The sequence below is a fragment of the Strongylocentrotus purpuratus genome, unplaced genomic scaffold, assembly GCF_000002235.5.
Source record: "Strongylocentrotus purpuratus isolate Spur 01 unplaced genomic scaffold, Spur_5.0 spur5_scaffold_13, whole genome shotgun sequence".
In the NCBI taxonomy this organism is placed as follows: Eukaryota; Metazoa; Echinodermata; class Echinoidea; order Camarodonta; family Strongylocentrotidae; genus Strongylocentrotus; species Strongylocentrotus purpuratus.
In genome coordinates, this window is record NW_022145598.1 from 21,213,511 (window position 1) to 21,238,387 (window position 24,877).

At 36.4% G+C, this 24,877-nt stretch overlaps 1 protein-coding gene across 1 annotated transcript; it reads right to left on the reverse strand.

Moving 5' to 3' along the window:
• Positions 1 to 6,539: 6,539 nt before the first annotated feature.
• On the reverse strand, positions 6,540 to 21,105 carry LOC105439392 (low-density lipoprotein receptor 2-like). Its single transcript, XM_030983610.1, has 11 exons — positions 21,078 to 21,105; positions 20,411 to 20,524; positions 19,611 to 19,724; positions 18,655 to 18,768; positions 16,520 to 16,714; positions 15,499 to 15,693; positions 14,580 to 14,774; positions 12,623 to 12,856; positions 12,055 to 12,232; positions 10,624 to 10,748; positions 6,540 to 6,875 (listed from the first exon to the last, which is right to left on the reverse strand). The coding sequence occupies exons 1-11, from the start codon at positions 21,103 to 21,105 to the stop codon at positions 6,559 to 6,561; spliced, it is 1,809 nt and encodes a 602-aa protein (XP_030839470.1). The 3' UTR covers positions 6,540 to 6,558.
• Positions 21,106 to 24,877: the final 3,772 nt, after the last annotated feature.

A 24,877-nucleotide genomic window follows, 5' to 3' on the forward strand; every position in this document is an offset into this window, starting at 1 on the left:
TTCATAAAACCAATCAATTTACTCTAAAGGCTAGTTCAGATATGACACGAGAAAGGCGTGCTGGTATGACGTAAACACTAAGTCACTCTAGATCTACATGTACGACCTGTCGTCGACTCCGGACAACTACAGGTCTGGAGTTTAAGTCGTTAATAGAGGTGTCAGGTAGAGGTTTTGAGAAGTCTTTACAAGGTTGTCAGCGGCCGGCGATTGGTCTCCAGAGAATTTACCTGATGTCGACCCAACTGGTCATGACAAGATTTGTCTTGGTTTTACAAGGGTAGGCGACAGTTTTCAGATTTACTGGGGACTGATCGCTTAATGATCTTCAGTGCTTGATGACTATTTCCGGGCGATATTGTGTTGAGAAAGAACAGCAACAGAATAAACGTGCATATTAGAGCAATTAACTTCTGCATTTCTCCCACTTATAACCGATAATTTCATACCATTATACGATATATACTAGCAGTCTTCCTTGTCAAATTAATATCACCATTCCTAATAAGTTTCATATTACAAACATATAGTATACTTGCAAACTAGCAATTTTGGAAGGGGGAAATGTATATATTATAGTTATTGTCATTATTATTATTATTATTATCATTAACATCATGATTGTTATTTTTTAAAATTATTATCATCATTACTTTTCCACCACTCATAAACCTTGAGGCCTGTTTGGGAGAGAGGTAGTAATGAAAGTGTAATGAGGACGTTGTGGGTCTATTTGTCTATCTGTGTGGAGTAAAAAAAAAAAAAAGACAGGTGTATTTTTTTCTTTTTTTGAATTTGCCGGGGGTTCGGGATATAGACTATATAGCACTTTCTCTCACATCCTCACATTCTTCCCATAGGAGGCGAGCAATCTAAATGTACAATGGCATGGATAAGTATCTAAAATAGGCCAGACGATGACTTTAGTCTCTAAGTTCTTAGTCATGCTATCTAAAGAAGATGTAAAAGTACCATCCCCATTCGCACTACTGTAACTAATGTGTTACAGACATGTATTACTGTATTAAAGTACGGATGTTTCAGCCTAAGTTGTTCAAGTGACACTTTATTAATACATTTCAACTAACACAAATGCATTCAAGCCTAATTCACATGCAAGTCATGTCAAATATGATTCAATTCAAATATCAAATAGTTTAAGAGCTTAAACATACATTATATACATATGTGTTGTCACTTTTGTCCGACAAGTAATTTTTACCAAAGTGACACTAGCTTAAATTATGGATAGTATAAGTATTCAGTGTTATGTTAATAATTCTTGTGACAGGTTATTGATGAAACAGTTTTGGATCACTAGCAACCAGGGCTCAATTTTTTTTCCTTCATTTTCTTTGTTTTTATTTTATTTATGGGAGCTGCCCCCTACCCTAGCTCCCAGTCATGATTCAGTGGTAAAGCAATGGCCTCGTAACTGTGAGGCCCCAGGATCAAAACCGTGTCAATGTGCTATATTAGTGCCCTTTTGTGAGGCATTAATCAGTATTATGTCAGTTATGACTTAAGACGTAGGTCCCCTAGTTTATAAGCACAGTAGCACACACATGCTTGAGCAGTCACGCAACACAAACACTCGCAAATTTGTATTAAATAAATCTGAGAATGTACACTAAATTATTACACCGTTATGACCAACAGTGTAGACAATTCCGTTGTTGTCTGCACCATCACCCGCTGTCACAACACATCCCATTTCAGGATATCTTAGAGAAGCTGCTTCTGGGATTACCTCACCAAGATTCACGAATGATATTTAATATGATATGGGTACATGATTGCAATCAATTTCCGTAGCGTGGTTAGTTGGGTCAGTAAGGGCTAGTAACTTCTTGGTAAGGGTGTGCAATTAGCCCAAAGGGTTAAAGATAAAGATCAGTTATGGTCATGCGATTGCATTGTGAAAGAAACATTGTGGAATCGATCAGAAAAGGTTGATCATCTAGCACACGGGTGGCCAACCTTTTAAAGCTCGCGGGCCTCAGCTAACGATTGGCATAACTTGGCGGGTCGTAGGTAATCTCCCCCCCCCCCCCCCACACACACACTCATGCAATACGTGTACACAACTGCAATTTTGAAGAAAAAAAACAAGCAAACAACAAAATCAGTGAGAAAAAAAACATGCTTACGTTTTTAGTGCGATTTCTGGGGCTTGAACTTTTCTGTTATGTTGTTAACCTTCATTATTATACTCTGGTGACAAGTGAGGAGATTATACACGGGCAAGCAATTCAAGAATTTCTGGAATGTACTCCGAGAGTAGCGAGAGCCACAGAATACGGCTTTAGCGGGGCAGGCAGCTAGCCCAAAGGGTCAAATACGATCTGGGCAACCGTGAAATACTTCGCTTGTCCTGGCATATAGGGATTGAGGATGTCTTAATCAAAGTTATATTCACGGGCAAGCAATTTAAAAATATATATATATACTCCATGAGTATAGAGGGCTTTAGAAAATGCCTCGCGGATTGTACTTAACCCTTTGGGCTAGCTGCCTGCCCCGCGTAAGCCGTGAGGCATTTTCTATAGCCCTCTATACACAGGGAGTACATTTAAGAAATTCTTGAAATGCTTGCCCATGAATAGTCTTGAATCGCACACCCTTAAGCCCCATGGGCCAGGGCAAGCGAAGTATTTTTTGGGTTGCCTTGACCGTGTTAGACCTGTGGGGCTAGATGCCTGCCCCGCTAAAGCCGTCAGACTATTTGAATAACAAATATCGAATTTTAGAATATGAATGTCGAATATTCATCCAACTTCACAATTTGAATGTGAATATGAATATCCAAGCAACTTCACATAGTAGACGCGTATATGCGAGCTAGCTATATACGTGGATCGAACAGCTAGCTAGCCTTGTGCATGGGCGCGCGTTCTCGGTTAATTTTTGCGCAAGGACACCCTCTCTTGTCCTCTTATTGTCAGTATGTTTGCGTTTTTGATAATATATTTGTATTTGATAGTATAATTTTAGGAGCGGGCATATCGTGTTTATAGTAGAGTTAATTTCAGTCGTTATCTACCTTTCTAAACTTCTGTTCTGGGGTTGTCTTAGTCTCTGAAGCTTTCTTCAATTCCGTGGCCGTCCTTGTTTCTGCAGTCATCTTTATTTAACTTTATTTCTGCAGATATCTTTATCTCCGAAGCTTTCATCTTTATAATTCTGTGGTTATCCTTAATTCTGCAGTTATCTCTAATTCTGTTTTTTTTTCTGCATTCATCTTTAATTTATGTGGTTGTCTTTGATTGTGCAGTTATTTTTAATTCTGTGGTTTTGTTTTTATTTCGGCAGACATGAATTCTGTGCTTGTCCTTATTTCTGCAGACATTTTTATGTCCGAAGCTTTTTATATGATTCAGAGGTTGTCCTTATTTGTGCAGTTATCTTTAATTCTGAAGTTTTCTTCATTCCTGCGTTATATTTATTTCGAAAGTTAATTTATTTTTGTAGTGATCTTAAATTGAGAGATTGTGTTTATTTTTACATTATCTTCATGTCTATTTCTGAATCTTTGTTATTTCTATCATTGTTTGTTTAATTTCCTTTATTAATATTGACCCTTTCAAAAAATAATGGTTTCATTTTGGCAGGTTTGCAGTTCAGTGAAAGATTCATTTGTTAGGGGTATTTTATGACATTTTGTTCTAAGATGGGGGAGGGGGGGGGGTAGCTATTAATTTTAAAAGAAAATCGAATCATATTATTTGTGTACGATAGTGTGTTAAGTGGAAATGATTAAAACCCCAATACTTTGACGGTTATACAATATTCAGATTTCCTTACTATGTGATAGAAACAATTTCCCGGACATAATTTTCATAGTCAGAGTACATAGGTGAGCATTGGTAAAGCAAGCTCCCTCTATCGCTAGGTTATATTTATTCAGAGTGTATTTGTGGTATTTAAATTTCTAATGTTCTTTATAGAAAGACATTAGAAATTTAATGAGTACATTAAACAGCCACTAACTCAGAAACATACAAAGCAAACTACTGTTCCTCTTTGCTAACCTTTTCCCAACCGCATAGCATTATTTGGTTTCAAATCATAATGCGAAATCATTACAATGGATTGTCTCTATTTAGGGGTTACACATACAGTTTAATACAATTTCACAGCAACCAATAGCAAAGTAGGAATGAATGCTATACTTAGCAACAAAATGCAAATTTCTAAATGTAATGGAGTCTGACCACTGCTGTGCAAACAAACGCCTATAATATAACCACGATAACACTACAACTTAACCGACTAGGAATCCATCTCTGTTCATTATGATTAAATAAATATATCATATACAGATACATATTTGCAATCTACAGGATACATATACGGGTAAGCCTGAATCCGATTATGATTGCAGGCAGTGGCGTACGCAGGATTTTTTCAAGGTTTTTTTAAAAAACATTTTTCAATCGGGCCGAAATTTTTCGCAACACCTCAGCCAGCCGCTGAATAAGCGGGGGGGGGGGGGGGGGGAGGGGGGGATAAGCCTTTACACACACAAAATAAAAAGATTTGTTTGTTGTAATTACAATTTTGTTTAGGGGGAGGTGGTCATCTAAAATCACACATACAAAAATTGATGGGGGGGGGTTCAACCCCCAACCGCTGCGTACGCGCCTGATTGCAGGGCCCTGATGAGGCTACCCTTGTTAAACAAGACATATTACTATTAAATGCATGTACATTTTTTTAAAGAAGTATAACATAATCCCATCGTAAATAATATGCGCTAAAATTTTTAAGAAAATAGGTTATGAATACACTGAAATATTATGTGCATGTATTTTATACGATTAACAAACAATTGATAGCGATTTGTATACAAGTGTCTCAAATTGGTTTTCTTAGGTAAATAATTCAAGCTTCACTTCTGCATTCTCAAAATCTTTACGAGACTGTATTCAGATTCCGTACACTATGACATTGGAAAATAATTATGTTTCATGCTTTTTTCGGCCAAAATAAACAAATCTTAGTTATGGGTATGGAAAGATTGACAGCAAATAAGGTTATTATCATGCTTGCTCGAATACTGGGGGGTGTTTTACAAACATCTTAAGTTGAACTTAACTCTAAGTTGGACTTAAATATTATGGAGAGCCATTTGTAGCCTTAAAATTAAATATATTCAAAAGCAAAAATTCAAGTATTTTAGACTTTTTATAAATTCCACATCAAGAACATGAAATCTCCTTGATAATAGAACATATGAATGATTTGAATCAACATTTTATGCCTTTTAATTAACTTTTACAAAATATTTTCATAGATGCTAATGGCTTCCCATAATTTTTAAGTCCATCTTAGAGATAAGTTCAACTTAGGATCTTTGTGAAACACCCCCAGCTCTATCATTTCAAGGAGTTTATACAATGCATACAGACTTGTTACTAACAATGTCCGACAATTACGGTACGTATCTCGAGCTTTAAATGGTTTCATTACTTTCATATTGAAAAGCAAAATATAATACAAAAGAAGCATTTCATTTAAAAGCGAAAACCTCAACAAGACATAACATGAAAAAAAGAACGTATCATTTCAATCAAACAACCAAGCTAACTTCAGCAGTATCATACATTCTAGGCTGCAATAAGTAAAACAAGAAACTGTGACTTCCAAGCATTCCTCTTCTAAAGCCCCACTGCACTACTTATAGCTACTTGCGCCCTATACATCCAACAATGCCTATACTAAGCGGTACCCGTTGATCCCCAATGATGCCCTTTTTATTATGGTGATTGAGAGCTGATTTGATGAAAACCACCTGCCAGTGACCTTGCAGTGAGGTCTAATCCCTCCATGCCAAATTAGTGCAAATGGGCTTAAAGATGAGTACCCATTGACATGAGGTATTCTACCATCAATATTTACAAGCTAATATGTTTTTAATTTGTACGCACACTGTGTTTAGTGAATGACAATGACCTTTGTTGCCATTCATTTACAATAAAGGAACCAAAAACAAAAAAAGAATATACCAAAATACCCCAAAACCCGGCTGTTTTTGGGTGTTTTTTTTTTTTGCTGTGGTTTACCAGTTATATCTGATATTACAATGTTTACAACGTTAAATCAAATAAACAATACGCCCGGGCTCTTAAGTTTCTGTCAAATATTGATCATGGATTTACACAGTGGCGGATCCAGCAGGCGGGAAGAGGGGGGGGGGGCCCAATCCGTGAGAAAATATTAGTTGCGACTCAGCCACCGGTGAATAAGCGGGGGGGGGGGGGGTAGGAGGTATTTTTTTTTTTTGGTCCAATTTTTCAGGAAATATTTTGCGCCGACTCAGTCACCTAATTCGTGAGAATTAAAAAAAAAAAATTGTTGTTGTTGACCCGTCAGCCCCCCCCCCCCCCCGTGGACCCGTGCCTGCAGAGGATCCAGACGGTGTCAAGGGGGGGGGGGGTAGCCAAATCTTAATACAACATTTAGTGCCGAATCAGCCGGCCGGCGAATAAGGGAGAGGGGGAGGGAGAGGGGGGGGGGGAGGGCCGGAATAATCGCTACGTGGATCCGTCCCTGGATTTACATCAAATTTACATCAATGATGAGCAATTGAAAGGGTTTGCTAATCACATCGGCTTCTTTCACTTGGAACGATACGCTGACCGAATCGTAATTAGTCAATACAGCGATGCCTTTGTGACTACCGTCCTTCGTCCAGTAGAGGGAGCCATTGAAGTAGCTGATATCTCGCAATAGTTCTTGCTCTTCTTCACTGCCGCTGATGTCAGGGTCATCCATGAGGTATGCGAGCTCATTTTCGGTATTTTTGGTATTTGCGGCCTTGTAGAAAGTTCGTGTTTTCTCATAGTCACATGCGAATATGAGTGGTGGATCTCCTGCCAAAACAAAGAGAATTCGCAAATATTACAAGGAAATAAGACAAGTAATTAATCTGATGAATTTAATATTTGATTAAATACAATGAAATTAAATTAAATTTTCATTTCAATTTGTTTCATTTCATTTCTTTTCCACTTCTCATAAAAACATATAACATTTTACATAAACAGTTTGAACCAACAAAACAAAACAAGAAAATAGCATAACAATATTTAAAGAAATTTAGAGCACATAGAAATAGTACTTGAGACTGCGGTGGAGCCAACAGAGGCCATTGACCTATCAAGGGCTAGTCTTCAGGAATAAATTAAATATATGTACATGTAGGTAGGTACAAAACATAATCAAGTAGACAACAAAAGGGAAACAGGCGGTTTGTGTGAAGGAAAAGTATACACAAAGAATAGTTGAGCATAAATACTTCAGGTAGTGTAGTAACTTTTAAAAAAATCAACATATTTAATTTCAATTTATTGTCCAATATTGGAAATTTGTTTTGCTCACATTTCACAATTGCAGACCAATCAACCCCGGATTATCCTTTAAGTAAATTTAATTTTAGATACACTTCCTATAGCTTAAAAAATGCTCCTCGTATATTTACTTTACCAAGAATTAAAACGTGCTTCAAAAAGAAAAGTTTAAGATATCATGGTGCAAAACTATGGAATTAATTTCCAGTAGAAACTTAATATAAACCAACTTACTATATATACTTTCATAAGCAGTTTATAATATTTGTAATATCATGTTTGACTTTTAATAGCAAACAAAGACAACTCATTTGTTTTTCTTTTATTTTGGGGGTATATTTTTTCTGCTCATATTCTTTTTCTAATTTAGGTCTTATTTGGATTTCTCGCCTTCTAACCTATTTGTATGTATATATACATATATATATATATATATATATATATATATATCAGTACGAGAATTCTCAACTCTAACATGACAACGAGTGTTCCAGAATATGTAGAGGCGTGAAGAAAATGGTCTAGGAATGTGAGACGTAGCTGTACTTTACAATTGTATTACGAGCTTTCTGCTTGTGTGGTCTTCTTCAGGTTCTGAAGTGCAAACACATACAAAAACAAATACATGGTATGAACAAATATATATACATGTATGAAGAAGGCCTCACAAGCCGAAAGCTCGTAATAAAATTGTAAAGTACAGCTACGTCTCACGTTTCTAGACCATTTTCTTCACGCTTATATATATATATATATATGTAAATGATGTTAATCTATAATCTCCCCCCCCCCCCGCGCTTATTCAGCGGCCGGCTGAGTCGTTGCCAAATTTTCGGCCAGATTAAAAAATGTTAACCCCCCCCCCCCCCCATTAAAAAACCCTTCGTACGCTACTGGCGAGTTGTCATGAGTTGTTTCAAAGAGGCACTCGCAATAACTTGCGAATAACTGTTCTTGTAACTCGGATGAACCCCCCCCCCCTTTTGATTTATATATACATATATATTATTTTTAATTAAAAATAATAATAATAATAATGATGCTAACAGATGACCTAAAAAAGGTGACCTTACCCCCCCCCCCCCAACGGAATGTCGATCGGTCAAATTGTCAAATTCAGAGAGCAAAAAAAAAAAATTCTTACCCTTATTTTGGAGAGCGCCAATATCAGAGACAAACCTATCCGGAGGGCGGAGGGGAGCAGGGAGGGGGGCAGGGGGCACAGTGCCCCTACTTTTTCAAGTACTCAAATTTCCCCCTTTTTACATAGGAAAGTGTCCATTTATCTTCGGCCAGGGGGCCATATTAATTTGTAAAAGTGTCCCTACCCCTTTTCACCTCTTATAAGTGCCCTTTTTTGACAAGTGCCCCTTTTCACTTTTAAAAAGTGCCCCATTCACCTCTGATAATTTGCCTTATTCAAATCTGAGATGTGCCTCTTTTATTTTGAGAAGTGCCCCTTTTCCTTTGTAAGAAGTGCCTCTTCCCTTGTTAAGACCTACCCCCTTTTTAACTTGGAAATGCACACCTTTTGTTTTCACATGTTCCATTTTCCCTTTCTGATATTATTATAAAAGCCCCTTTTCACCTCTTATAAATGCCCATTTCCTATTTTCATAAGTGCCTTTTTTCATCCCTGGTGAGTCTTTTAGAAGGTAAGAAGTGCACCATTTTCACCTCTGATAATTACTCTCTGTACTTTGAAACGAGCTCCTTTTCTTTTCTGATAAGTGTCCTCTTTTCCTCGCATCATTAAACGCACCCCTATTTTCGAGCGACTTCAACACCGCCTCCTAGCGCTCACTCGCTCACAAATCTCAAAAAAATCACTATCACACTCAACTGGAAAGTACGATGCTTATTAAAGCAAAATCTTGTACTGTGTACAAAGTGAAATCAATATTGAAATCGTCCCTGATATTGTAATCACAATGTAAGGGTATATACCAATGTCTAAAACATTGCATATTTTCGCTTTGAGATTTCCTTTTGAAGGTGCCCTTTTGTTCTTGGTGCCCCCTCCTCCCTCCAACTTTGGAAGTCGCTTGGCCGCCCCTGGCCAAAATGATGCATTTCCCGCCCCTTAATCGCATATGGCTCGTAGAAAACTTGTATCACTCGTTAGAAGATCTTGATAACTCGTTGGTAGATCGGTACAAGTCGTACACAAGTCATCGCAACTCAAAACCGAGCTCGCGTGACTCGTAATGCGCTAGGTTCACTCATACATCCATCGTAGGAAACTCGATAATATGTCGTATGATAATTCATGCAAATATTTTACAAATTAGTAAATTTCAAGTGAGTTCACGCGAGTTCAAGCTCGCGCCAGCTCGCCACAACTCGAGGCTGTAACTCGGCTAAGTGGGAGCCCTGTATGTTCATTTGTTTCAGCTTATGAACCAATATATGGTTTTGAATCGTGTTAAAAGCCCACACAACAACCAATATGGATTTAAAATCAAAGTATGAGAATACAAGACAAGATTGTGTACGACTTAAAGATACTGCATGTGTGTGATATACGTGGTGTAATATACAATGGTCATTCCAGTTAATTTGGAACTCATTCTTCATACAATTGATAGTTTTCTCCTTTTTATAACCCATGGCATACAATTGTACCGTTAAATCAACGTTAAGAAGGACATGGAAACATGTATATTTCTTAATATGTAGATGTTTAAATCTGCCACTGCCAACATTGTCTCCCCGTGACTACTCAAAACGTTGATTTTAACGCTTTTTGATCCTTTTGATTTTAAAACCGTACCGATGAATTGTGTTCAACATTATAAAAAGTTGATGCCTATCCCATCAAAACAACTCTTGGTTTCTCCATTTTTAATTGCATTCTCTCATCAAATTCATGTCTTTGTCTATTTGAGAATCGTTTTAGTTTTCGTTACCTATTAATGAAATCTCTAAGAAATCCATGATAATTCAGCGTATATATACAAAATACATAATAATGCAAATACCTGTTTCTTATGAAACGTTTTAGCAACACGCTTACATTAGTATTATTACCGCAGTTATTGAATATGTATCACCTTTCTGCACAGTACAGGGCATATTTTCCACTCCATGAGGAAAAATAGTCGCCTACATGCTAATTTAACTACAATGACGTTTGCATCATACCAGGTACCCATTAACACCTGGGTGGAGAGGAGCCACATAGCTAAACTGTCTTGTTAAATTTCCATTCAATTATCTGCAATGACATGTCATTCTACTATAAAAACCCTTTTAAATATGAAGTACGTACGGCTGAGATCAATGCTCAATCCGGTGATTTTGGCTAGCCATTTGTTAGAGTATATAGTCTCCGTCTGTCCAGATCCGTTGAATGGTTTGCGCCGTATTTTGGTCTGCATTGACCAATACAGGAATCTGAAAATCAAGCGGGTCGTGATGATCAATAACAATACTAAAAATAAATAAATCAAAGTATCATAATTATATAATTTCGTCAACATCACTGTTGGTAAAAATGGTGGAACAATTTATGGAATGATTTTGACAATGATTTATGCTAATAGATCTAGATAATACTGTAGTAATGATACTTTCTCAGATGTTATTGAATAATAATTTGCGAGTGTTTGTTTTGCGTGACTGCTAAAGAATGTGTGTTCTACTTTGCTTATCAACTAGGGAACCTACGTTCTTAAGTCATAACCGACCGTGATAAGGATCAATACCTCACAAAGGGCACTAATATATCTAATCGACACGTTTTTGATATTAAAGTATAGATTCACACACATGATTTAGCAATCACGTAAAACAAATACTCACAAATTATTATTTAATACAAATCTGAGAATGTAACCTATTATCTAGATCCATTAGGAATAAATTATTGTCAAAACCATTCCACAAATAAAATGATTTCAACTTTTAATGACCAACAGTGTACAGGGCTAACCATTAAAGGTAATCGGCTATATATGAAAGGTTATATTCAATATCTTTTGTTTTAAATTAATTTGGTGTGAACCAAATGTTTTGTTTTGTTCGCAATAGGGACTCCTACGAAGATTTGTCGGAAAAGATTCAGTTTTATACCCCCTCCCCTCCCCATTATGAGTGCATTATTTTTGTTTACGACCTGCTGTTTTATATCATAGGTTATAGATATATACAGTGGCGTACGCAGGATTTTCTCAAGGAGGGGGTTTTAAAATCGGGCCCAAAATTTCGCAACGACTCAGCTTTATTATTTTGCTCCCGAAAATGTGGAAATCGCGTCGGCCAAAAAGACGCTCAGTAGGGGGGGGGGGGGGGGGGGGGGGGGGGGGGGGGGGGGTAAGCGGACAATTTTTTTTTTGGTCCCCCCCCCCTCCCCTTCTGGCAAAAAAAAAATGGGGCCAGAAATGTACTTTTCTTTTTTTGCTCAAAGGGGGCGGGGGGGGGGGGGGTTAATAAAAATATCGGTCGGCGTGATTTTCAAATTTCCGTGGAAAAAAAAAAAAAAAAAAAAAAACTAGTGCTGACTACCACCCCCACCCCCCCCCCCCACCCCTACTGCCGAGCGCGAAATATCGGACTGCACGATTTTCAAATTTCAGCACACTAAATTTCATATTTATTTCAAATTTGGGCCTCCCCCCGTAATAAATCCTGGATCCGCCTAGATGATGTACATCTATTATGAAAACAAAAATGGACAACATGGATACCACGCCAGACTCACCCTTCCTCTTCATCCACTTCTAAGGAATACAGATCTTCAGTTATCCCGGTTACAAAGTCCTTCTCGGACCTAGGAAACGAGGTCCCTTTTGCAATCGATACTGATGTTATTTTCCTCGGACTTTTATTTGCGATGTAGAGAGTGCGAGATGTCTCGGCAATAGCAATTCCTCTTAGTTCTGTGATTTAATTAAACAAAATAAGAACTTTCTTGGAACAAGAGAGTTGGAACCTCTTACAAATGTAATAAGGAATTAATAGAAATAGGGAAATCAATATTTATCGTATAATAACAAGGAGGTCTTCAAGCAATATTTGTTTAGATTCTATTCAATCAAGATGTAAACAACCCTTAACTTGATGGTATATAAACATGTGTACATACTTCTGCCATACCATAGGCTCTATTTACCACATGATTTGTGTAATAAGAATAACTTAGCCAGATGAGTACAATTATGTTTAGATTGTAAATACAAACAATATCACATTCTGATCCACATCATTCCTCGCGAAATGCAAACACAAATGTATAAAGATTCATAAACGACTACGTGAATACATCATACCATCACTGCTTTCAAAAGTGACATTCTCCCTGTTTCCACCATCCACATCAGCACGATAGACTCGTTTTGTTTCCTTGTCAGTCCAGTGGATCTTCTTTTCCACGGAGTCATAGGTAATATAACGTGGTTCTTTAGTGGATGGAATGTCAGTAAAGTTTAAGTCATCTTGTAGATCTGCAACAAAAATCTTGTTCTGGCTGCCTTCATCGGTCACAAAGATCTTTGCAGTCGGTTCTAAAATAAATGGGTGAAAGTAAGATGAGGTTTGTTAACGTTTATGAGATCTTTCTTGGGTGTGGAAACACAACTCAGAAAGATCACAAACTAATAACGGTATACATGATATAATGTATCAAAACACGCGTTCCATTGACAGGCAATTAGAACTATGTATGATCATGACCATATTATGCTTATGTGTACTAATATTATTATCGTGAAAGCATTCCATGTTTTAATGAGTTACTTTCCAACACTAAGCGCGTTTGTAATGAATTGAATTGATTTATTATCAATAGAAATGTAAATTCGTTGCTCACTGGTACACGTGTATTACAAACAATGTTCATAATATTACACAAATTATAAAACATAACATCAATGGCGTCACATCAAGCAATACGAGCGACGTCCCACATTCAGGCATCTCACAATTCAAACGTAAATAGTGAAAACGGAAATAGTCTGTATCATAGAAGCATGATATAAGCCTGGTGTTGGTTGTATGTCGCCTTTGTTGCCTGCCCAATGCGTTAATCGTCTGAAGGATGCGTTTTCCGTATATAGTTTTCTTAAAGTGTAATTTTTTCATAAAGCCTTCAGAATGTTCGCATCCCGTCTGTCAAACCCATCACATTTTGGATGCCCATGACACTTTGGACTATTATTTGGAATTCGAGTGTAATGAAATAAGGTAGTACTATTATCATTATAATCTCTCTTTGTAAGAATATACGTTACATAACTTAACAACATGTAATTTGATCAGGGTCTACATAAATAGATAGTAAAGTTATGCGTTGGTCCCCCATGGTCCCCATTTTCTTATGTTAATTGAGAGCTGATTTGGTGCAGACAACCACCTGTAGGAGACCAAGCAGGGAGGCATCCCTCCTGGCCATACTAGTAGTAGTACAAAAGAGAGAAAGAGAGAAATAAAGTGTTATGAAAGAATGGAGCAGGAAGGGAGAGATCTAGGAGGGAGAAGAGAGAGAGAGAGAGGGGAGAGGGAGAGAGAGAGAGAGAGAGAGAGAGAGAGAGAGAGGATGGGTGGGCTGGGGTTGATACTTCAATTATCGACCTCAAAAATAGAAACACCGGTTTATCAACAAATTTTTAAAAGCATTTTCAATGGCACACAGCTTAGTAAACATCATATTCCTTCTGTAAAAAAACACGTTTTGTTCTCCTTATTATCCAATATGGCCGAAAGGACCCAAAGATATAAATAAATCATTTATGCTCCGGATGCAACTACGCTATATAATATTCGGGGTTGAGAAATTTTGTTTCTGTGTCATCCCTGCTCACTGCTTTATTCTGAGGGCAATTATTTTGTTCGTTACATTACGTTTTTGAAGATTTTCTTTTGGGCGGGACTTCTTTCTTAGCAATTTGAGGGGGCGTGGTATAATGCTGGGGCATTGACAAGGGAATCACCATGAAATTATAATCTTTTATATAGGTTGAGTAATTTTCATGATTCATTTATACCATCCATAAGGCATAGGTACAACATACCCGAGCAATTAGATGGCAAGGGTATCACCATGTAATCATATTATATCTCATATGGAAAGAGTTATTTCCATAATTCGTCGCTGTTTTCACGAAGTGACGGTAGTGAAAAAAAATTGCATTCACTTTGCGTGACGATTTTCCTCACTACCGTCACTTCGTGAAAACAATTCTACCATTCAAAAGATTGGGTAAGAGAAAAGGCATGGATATTACATACCTGAGCAAGTAGGTGGTATTAGAGACCAGCTAGCAATAGTTCCCTTGGTGTTCAGTTGACAAACTACCGTCAGGTTATTAGGGTCTACTGTGAAGCCATGACTGCAGGTGTAATTGTATGCTTCCCCAGGCTTTCCTTCAGTGATTGAAACAGACTTTGTGTTTGTACCATTTCCAGGCAAGCCGCATTTGACCTCTGATTTACGCGAAGAATGAAAAGAGAATATTACTTTATTAAATAAAGTCATATTTTATATAGGACAAATTTTGTTGTATTATTTTTATTCTTGTAATTCTACCTTGCGGTTTATATTCATTATCAATTATCGCGAGTTAAAAAATAGAAACACTGGTATTTCAAAGTTACTTTTCATTTTGGTTGCCTTTTACCCTGGTAATAGGCAACTAAAATGCTTTACCTTTGGTTAAAAAAACACGTAATTGTCTATGTTTTATGCAAGATGGCCGACGGGATCCGAAGATATAGTTTGATACATATGCTACGGATGTAACTTTGCTGTGTATATTAGGGGTCGGCATATTAGCTCAGCTGCGTTTAATGGTGTTTTAGTGTCATCCCTCCTCATATCTCAATTCTAAAGGATCGTAAATTTGTGCATGAAATTACGTTCCGTTTTGCATAGAATTGTATTATTTTAGTCTTTTAGATTTGTTTAAAGGAGAAAAGGCATGATTTGTCATTATTCACAATGTTAAATTGAGAAAGAACGTGGTAATGGAGACCAGCTAGCAACAGTTCAATCAGCGTTCAGTATATATGGGTGGTGGTATAATGCTTGGGCATTGGCAAGGGTATCACCATTTAATCATATTATATTCCATTTGGAAAGAGTTATTGCCATAATTCAATCTTACCATCCAAAGGATTGGGTAAGAGAAAAGGCATGGATATTACGTACCTGAACAAGTAGGTGGTATTAGAGACCAGCTAGCAATAGTTCCCTTGTTGTTCAGTTGACAAACTATAGTCAGGTTATTAGGGTCCACTATGAAGCCATGACTGCAGGTGTAATTGTATGGTTTCCCAGGGTATCCTTCAGTGATTGAAACAGACTCCGTGTTCGTACCATTTCCAGGTGAGCCACATTTGACCTCTGTTTCAGGTGAAGAATGAAAAGAGAATATAACTTTGTTGTTTGATTTAATTCTCGTAATTCTACCTTGCATTTTGTATTTATTATCAATTATCGCGAGTTAAAAATAGAAACACTGGTATTTCAAAGTTATTTTTCATTTTGGTTTCAGGTGAAGAAAGAAAAGAGAATATTACTTAATTTGTTGTTTGATTTTATTCTTGTAATTCTACCTTGCGGTTTATATTCATTATCAATTATCGCGAGTTAGAAAATTGAAACACTGGTATTTTAGAGTTACTTTTCATTTTGGTAATAGGCAACTAAATTGCTTTACCTTTGGTTAAAAAAACACGTAATTGTCTATGGTTTATGCAAGATGGCCGACGGGATCCGAAGATATAAATTAAAAATTTAATACATATGCTACGGATGTAACTTTGCTATGTATATTAGGGGTCGGCAGATTAGCTCAGCTGAGTTTAATGGTGTTCTGGTGTCATCCCTGCTCATATCTCAGTTCTAAAAGTTTTAAAAATTTGTGTATAAAATTACGTTCCGTTTTGCATAGAATTCTATTATTTTAGTCTTTTAGATTTGTTTAAAGGAGAAAAGGCATGATTTGTCATTATTCACAATGTTAAATTGAGAAAGAACGTGGTAATGGAGACCAGCTAGCAACAGTTCACTCAGCGTTCAGTATATATGGGTGGTGGTATAATGCTTGGGCATTGGCAAGGGTATCACCATTTAATCATATTATATTCCATATGGAAAGAGTAATTGCCATAATTCAATCTTACCATCCAAAAGATTGGGTAAGAGAAAAGGCATGGATATTACGTACCTGAACAAGTAGGTGGTATTAGAGACCAGCTAGCAATAGTTCCCTTGGTGTTCAGTTGACAAACTACCGTCAGGTTATTAGGGTCTACTTTGAAGCCATGACTGCAGGTGTAATTGTATGGTTCCCCAGGGTATCCTTCAGTGATTGAAACAGACTCCGTGTTCGTACCAGTTTCAGGTGAGCCACATTTGACCTCTATTTCAGGTGAAGAATGACAAGAGAATATTACCCAATTTGGCGTTTGATTTTATTCTTGTAATTCTACCTTCCAGTTTGAACTTATCAATTATTGCAATTAAAAAAATAGAAGCACTGTTTATATAAACATTACATTTTTTTGTGTGGCTTTTACCCTGGTAATAGGCTACTACAATTCTATGCCTTTGGTTAAAAAAGGCACGTAATTGTCTATGTTTTATCCAAGATGACCGACGGAATCCAAAGATATAAATAAATAGTTTGATACATATGCTACGGATGTAACTTTGTTATGTATATTCCGGGTCGTGAGAGTAGCTCAGATGAGTTTAATGGTGTTTTGGTGTCACCCCTGCTCATATCTCAATTCTAAGGGTTCATAAATTTGGAGCTCGTACAGGTTTGCGAGCTTCCTGCCAAGGAGATCAGGGCGTGGCATCAATTAGTGTGTAATTGAATCATTCTAGCTTGAGCTTTCAAAGAGACAACTTTTATTTACAATGAAAGTGCGTTGTGTTATGTTATGTTACGACATGACTGTGTTTTCTTAAGGTTTTCCAGATTTTTGTTATATTTTTGTTGAGTTTTACCCCTGATTTTTTTTATCCTGGACCATGGTCGGTCCGGTTTCCTGAAGGAAACGAGAAGAAATGTTTGTTAAACATGCAAACTGAATAAACGGTCGGCTTCCGGTAGTCGTTGTCAGGCTATCCCACAATAACTAAAGTGTATTATTGTGTTATTTGTTTGTATTGGGAGTCAAGAGGGATGACAGACGAAATTATATGTGAAGTTATAGGTGAGACTTTAAGATTGCTTTGCAATAGAGTACCAAAGTGATAATGTCAGAGCCTGTGCATGAGGTTCACTGGGAAATCATCCAAGCAACGGACTGGAGCAGGGCGAATTCAAAGATTGGGGCTTGTGTGATCACCATACCATTGTTTAACACAAAATTATTTGGAACATGCAACATTGACGACTATTCCTGTATGACGTCACACTTCGGTACTGTATAGCAAAAGTTGGTCATTTTATACCATCATGTGATTAATGTTTGTAATGGTTTTCAATCGTGAATCCATGGGACAAGTGATATGGGATTGCGTTCAATGATTATGCAAAGTAATGCGAACAAATGTGTGCATTTCAACAGACTACGGTCACAAAGGTTCATACGAACGATAATTTCGTACGAATCTCCCTGTTTTTCCATTGTCTTCCCGAATGAACATTGTCTGAAAATCGTTTGTACGGCGTTCGTAGCAGTTCGTAATGGCATTTGTGACCGAGGCTTTAGTTATATAATTTTTTTATTTACTTAATTTTTTTTCTCAATAGCTAATATGAGATCTCTTGATAACCTTAATCTCCAATTGAAATAACGGATATTTCCTTTGTCCGACATATTATTTTCGTCCTAGATTCAACGTAAAGTGTATTATGCTGAGATCGGACTTTCACTCCGTTGAGAAATATATACTGGACTGACCTCACCCGCGGCTGTCGCTGCAACAAGTCGACCGCGCACATAAAATAAAGCCTAGGTCACAAATGCTATTACTAACTGTTACGAACGCCGTACGAACCTTTTTCAGACAATGGTAATTCGGGAAGACAATAGAAAACAGGGAAATTCGTAAACACGAACAGGTGAAACTGTTGAGTCCATCAAGTGCTCTTTGAGGAGCATGGAACCTATTTAAGCATACACAACTAAATCAAACATAGTACAATTACAATATTTAAAAACAAATTATCATTATTGTTATGAAACATTTTATACAATGAAGAAATATACAATACCATAGGTGCGTATGATAACTTGACCCATATAGTATCAGTATTGCTAGTATTGTTTTTTGTTCAAAAGAACCTTTTCAACAAGAAGCATGTTTCTTGCATGTTATTTGAGATATTTCCTAGGCAGGACGTACCTATGATGCAGGTTCTTCCTGTATATCCGGGCGCACATTTACAAGAGAATCCATTGACATCATCCATGCAAGTACCTCCGTTCAAACACAGTGTTCCCACACAATCATCGATATCTTAACAAAAATAACATGACAAAAAAATGTGAAAACTACGTTAGTCACCTGTCAGTCTAATGTATAGTAATTGCAATAGATCCAATTTCCCAGAGGAATAGTTTATATTCTTTGTAATGCCTTCTATTATACGACCCCTCCCCCTCCCCTTGCAATAAGATGCAGATTGTTTGACTTTTAAACATTGTTTCTGTCTTATTTGTTGATGTCCTAATCATTTTAGCGTCCCAAAATACAAGATAATGTTATATATGCTATTATGATGAACAAAAGATAATTAAAAAAGAACATACAAATGAATTAACCATAAATTCATAAATTAATCGTTTAAATTGGGTTTAGACCATTACCGATGTCACAAAGCGTCCCTGTATATCCCGGTAAACACGAGCAGTAGAAAATTGTGAGTCCATCAAGTGCTCTTTAAGGAGCATGGAAGCTACTTTATCATACACAATTAAATTATACATAGTACAATTACAATATTAACCAAACAAATTGGTTCATACAGGTCAATTTAGTGGTTACCTGATTTAAATGGTATTGATTTTTTATTAACTCAATATATCTCTTCCTTATTCTTCAAAACTCATAGGGACCGAAAAGTGAAAGGTGCTATATAATTATCGTTTATTATCATTGTTATTATGAAACATTTTATACAACAAAGAAATGTACAGTACAACAGGTGCGTATGAACCATTTGCGTTAAAGCATCAGGTACCAATGCAATGGGTAATGTTGTAAGGATTGATAGTATTGTTTTTATGTTCAAAAAAACCTTTCCAACAAGAAGCATGTTTCTTGCATGTTGTTTGAGATATTTCCTAGGCAGGACGTACCTATGTTGCAGGTTCTTCCTGTATATCCGGGCGCACATTTACAAGAGAATCCGTTGACATCATCCATGCAAGTACCTCCGTTCAAACACAGTGTTCCCACACAATCATCGATATCTTAGCAAAAATAACATGACAAAAAAATATGAAAACTACGTTAGTCACCTGTCAGTCTAATTTATAGTAATTGCAATAGTTCCAATTTCCCAGAGGAATAGTTTATATTCTTTGTAATGCCTTTTATTATACGACCTCTCCCCCTCCCCTTGCAATAAGATGCAGATTGTTTGACTTTTAAATATTGTGTCTGTCTTATTTGTTGATGTCCTAATCATTTTAGCATCCCAAAATACAGGATATTGTTAAATATGTTATTATGATGTACACAAAATTAATAAAAAAGAACATACAAATGAATTAATCATAAATTCATATATTAATCGTTGAAATTGGATTTAGACCATTACCGATGTCACAAAGCGTCCCTGTATATCCCGGTAAACACGAACAGGTGAAACTGTCGAGTCCGTCAAGTGCTCTTTAAGGAGCATGGAAGCTACTTAATCATACACAATTAAATCATACATAGTACAATTACAATATTTAAAACAAAATTATCATTATTATTATTAAACATTTTAAACAATGAAGAAATGTACATTACCATAGGTGCGTATGGTAACTTGACCCATTTGCGTTACAGCATCAGTATTGATAGTATTGTTTTTATGTTAAAAAAACCCTTTTCAACAAGAAGCATGTTTCTTGCATGTTATTTGAGATATTTCCTAGGCAGGACCTACCTATGATGCAGGTTCTTCCTGTATATCCGGGCGCACATTTACAAGAGAATCCGTTGACATCATCCATGCAAGTGCCTCCGTTCAAACACAGTGTTCCCACACAATCATCGATATCTTAGCAAAAATAACATGACAAAAAATGTGAAAACTACGTTAGTCACCTGTCAGTCTGATGTATAGTAATTGCAATAGATCCAATTTCCCAGAGGAATACATGTAGTTTATATTCTTTGTAATGCCTTCTATTATACGACCCCTCCTCCTCTCCTTGCAATAAGATGCAGATTGTTTGACTTTTAAATATTGTGTCTGTCTTATTTGTTGATGTCCTAATCATTTTAGCGTCCCAAAATACAGGATAATGTTATATATGCTATTATGATGAACACAAAAATCAATAAAAAAGAACATACAAATGAATTAATCATAAATTCATATATTAATCGTTGAAATTGGATTTAGACCATTACCGATGTCACAAAGCGTCCCTGTATATCCCGGTAAACACGAACAGGTGAAACTGTCGAGTCCGTCAAGTGCTCTTTAAGGAGCATGGAAGCTACTTAATCATACACAATTAAATCATACATAGTACAATTACAATATTTAAAACAAAATTATCATTATTATTATTAAACATTTTAAACAATGAAGAAATGTACATTACCATAGGTGCGTATGGTAACTTGACCCATTTGCGTTACAGCATCAGTATTGATAGTATTGTTTTTATGTTAAAAAAACGCTTTTCAACAAGAAGCATGTTTCTTGCATGTTATTTGAGATATTTCCTAGGCAGGACCTACCTATGATGCAGGTTCTTCCTGTATATCCGGGCGCACATTTACAAGAGAATCCGTTGACATCATCCATGCAAGTGCCTCCGTTCAAACACAGTGTTCCCACACAATCATCGATATCTTAGCAAAAATAACATGACAAAAAATGTGAAAACTACGTTAGTCACCTGTCAGTCTGATGTATAGTTATTGCAATAGATCCAATTTTCCAGAGGAATACATGTAGTTTATATTCTTTGTAATGCCTTCTATTATACGACCCCTCCTCCTCTCCTTTCAATAAGATGCAGATTGTTTGACTTTTAAATATTGTGTCTGTCTTATTTGTTGATGTCCTAATCATTTTAGCGTCCCAAAATACAGGATAATGTTATATATGCTATTATGATGAACACAAAAATCAATAAAAAAGAACATACAAATGAATTAATCATAAATTCATATATTAATTGTTTAAATTAGGTTTAAATCATTACCGATATCACAAAGCGTCCCCGTATATCCCGGTAAACACGAACATGTGAAACTGTTGAGTCCATCAATACAAACACCATTGCCATTAGAGCATGCATCGGGTTTACAATCTTGTATATCTGTAATAAAGAGTGAAGCGATATCAAATCTAATGCTAAGGGAGTAACATCAGTATATATTTAGATCATTACCGTGACACTACTAAAAACTTCATCAAGTGGTCTAGTGAATTAAAAGACAAAGCAATTTTTGTAATAAATTTCTGTGTATAAAGGCAGACAAATAAGAGAAATGAAATAGCAAAAGATTGAACTGAAAAGGACCGATATTAAGGGAGTTATGAATGTACGAAACATGACACTTAACACGATCGCGACTATTTTCCTTTAAAAAAAAGGTGATCATTTGTTTTATACAGTATTTTGCATAACGGTTGAAAACGATTTAAAGTAGTAAGCAAATTATTTGCATAAGGAACTGTTTATTATCCTTAGAATATATATATTGTTTTTATATCAATCTAAACTTTATCAGTGGTGATATTACAATGAAAGTAAGAGTTAGAAATAATCTTAATTGTAAGGTGTGTCGTATCCGGCAACTGCAGAAGCGACAGTTAAAATGCGCTTATTTTACAATGATACCAGGCAGCGGAAATTGTTCATGTTCTTAGTAACATTTGATAAACAGTGGTGCATCTTACAAAGGTAATCAACAGTTGTATTCTAGTTTCATCCTTGTGATTACACAGAGTTTAGGGCATACCACTACAGCATTACCTACTTTATAACATTGAGGATAAACACCTTCGCATTGTATATTATCGGCCGAGACCCTAAGTAAAAATAACTGCAAATGACATCATGGATAAAATAAGAAATTAGTGATACTGTATTGCGTCATTTATTTGTAAAACGAGTCCTGTGTGCTTTTTATTTGCACATATGATACATCTACGTGTCTTTATCTTGTCCCTCTTCTTCCTCCTCATCCTGTTGCATCTACTATTATAGTATTAATGACTGCTTTGAGAGAAATAGTTGTTTTTATACGCTCAAGGGAAGGTTAGAATTGTGCAATTGCCCGAGGCGTGCCAAGGGCAGTAGCCCAATTGTAACCTTCCCGAGAGCGTATAAAAACAACTATTTCTCGAATATTAAAGCAGTCATTAATACTGTTATATGCCAAAAAAAAGAGAGTCAACTTATGACACCACCTTGGCCTTTATCTAGTTTATCGGCACGGTTGTTTTTTATGATTGTATCTTTGAGAGTAGACTAAAAAATAAAAAATAAAAAAACTATTGTCGAAGATGGGATTCGATCTCTTGCTTACTAATGGTAATGTAACTAAAATCACCGCCTTAGACCGCTTGGCCATCGCGCACTGTTACCATACTAAGCAGTTGTTTCTAATATATATTAAAATGGATTGAAAAAGGCTTCGCGTGCTGGATGCTTCGCGGCAGCTCCGTTAAACGGGCCCTTCTTTTAATTTTGCAATGCACATTGGCACGAACTTAGATCAAGATCTATCGGCAGATGTTGTTTTTGGAAGTTTAATTTCGTCTTCATGTCAACAATGCAAGATAAAATTGTCGGTAAGATCGATCGAGATTCAATTGTATTGAAATTATCGACCAATTCTTCGCACACGTACGGTATCCTCGATCGCTCAGACCATTTTTTAACATGTAAACCTATGGGTATTTCACCAAAACTGAACTATTTTCCCGGTAACCATGGTTACTAGGATTTTAGAACTATTACATGGTTTTGGAATTTTACCGGGAATTTTACAGGAATAGTTAAAGTTTATGAATGCAATTTCGACCAATCAGATGGTTGGATTTTTTAAGTGAGGTATATAATGCTTTATATCGGTGCCTTAGAATAAACTAACAAACAACAGACAAAACTTCACAACAGTAAGGTTTTTCATATGTCAGTGGTACCATCGTGATAATATAAGAGAATCAAGAAAGCATACTTTGGAGGCATCTGTTTCCTGTCCTTCCCTCAGTACATATGCATGTGTATCCAGCAACTCCATAAACACACGTTCCTCCGAAACTGCATGGATTTGTAGCGCACTCATCTACATCTGAATAATATAATTACGAAAAAAATACCATGTTCAAGTGATGATTTCAAGGACATACTAATATTCATTGACAGATATTATGTGAAGACAAACCGTCTTACCATCACTGAAAAAAACGTACATAAATCCAATCATGTCGTATCAAGAGGGTTAAATCCAATCATGTCGTATCAAGAGGGTTTTCAAATAGTATTATTTTATTCAAACTCTAATGCTTTTAATGAAATATCCATCTATTTTAATATTTAGGCACCAATGAATAGCGATCCTCATTCCGTATTATAAATAGTGACCCTCTACTCGTATTATGAATAGTGACCCTCTCGTCGTTTTATGAATAGCGACCCTCTTCTCGTATTATGAATAGAGACCCTCATTTCGTGTTATAAATAGCGGTCCTCATGATTAGTGACCCCAAATGTAAATCATGAATAGCGCCCCTTTTTCATGTTAATGAATAGCGACCACGATTTCGTATTATGAAAAGCTGTCTTTATGAATAATGACCCTCAATGTGAATTATGAATATCAACCCTCATCTCACCTTATGAATAGCGGTCCTGTGTATGTGTGCGTGTGAATCATGATTGTGGTAGTATTTTGGTCGAAAAAAGGGGCAAGAAGGAGCATCAGAAGTAAATATTTTAATTGTGTTATTAGGCTTGAAAGATGTACTCGGTGATTCATGAACTTGGCGTACAAGCCAGGGGAGGGAGTAGCCCCCGCGTCCCCTCGGCAATAATCGGGCAAAAAGTCACAACAAAAGTTAAAGAAAGAAGACAACAAAGCAGCGCTGAAACAATGACTGCAGAGAATCCTTCGTTATTCTTTTGTGATAAGCCTAATATACAACCATTACATATATTTAACCTGTAACGTGCTTTCCTCTGACATTTTTCCTCTGGGCATTTTTAATTTTTTACTTTTAACTTGTAATTATCCACACCAGGTATTCACATAAACATTATCAAAAAAGCTTTGAAAAAGATGTTCTGAGATTTGGAAATCAACCTATCGTTTGGATCATGTCAAGAATTGAAGAAAAGTAGGATTTTCTCAGGCATTTCATTTTAAGTTTCTAACTTCTTTA

Coding starts and splice junctions, on each gene's coding strand:
- LOC105439392 (XM_030983610.1), bottom strand. CDS start 21,105: ATGGGTCAAGTTACCATACGCACCTATG. Junction 20,525..21,077: donor AGTTACCATACGCACCTATG/GTAATGTACATT, acceptor ATTTTTGCTAAG/ATATCGATGATTGTGTGGGA. Junction 18,769..19,610: donor AGGAAGAACCTGCAACATAG/GTACGTCCTGCC, acceptor ATTTTTGTTAAG/ATATCGATGATTGTGTGGGA.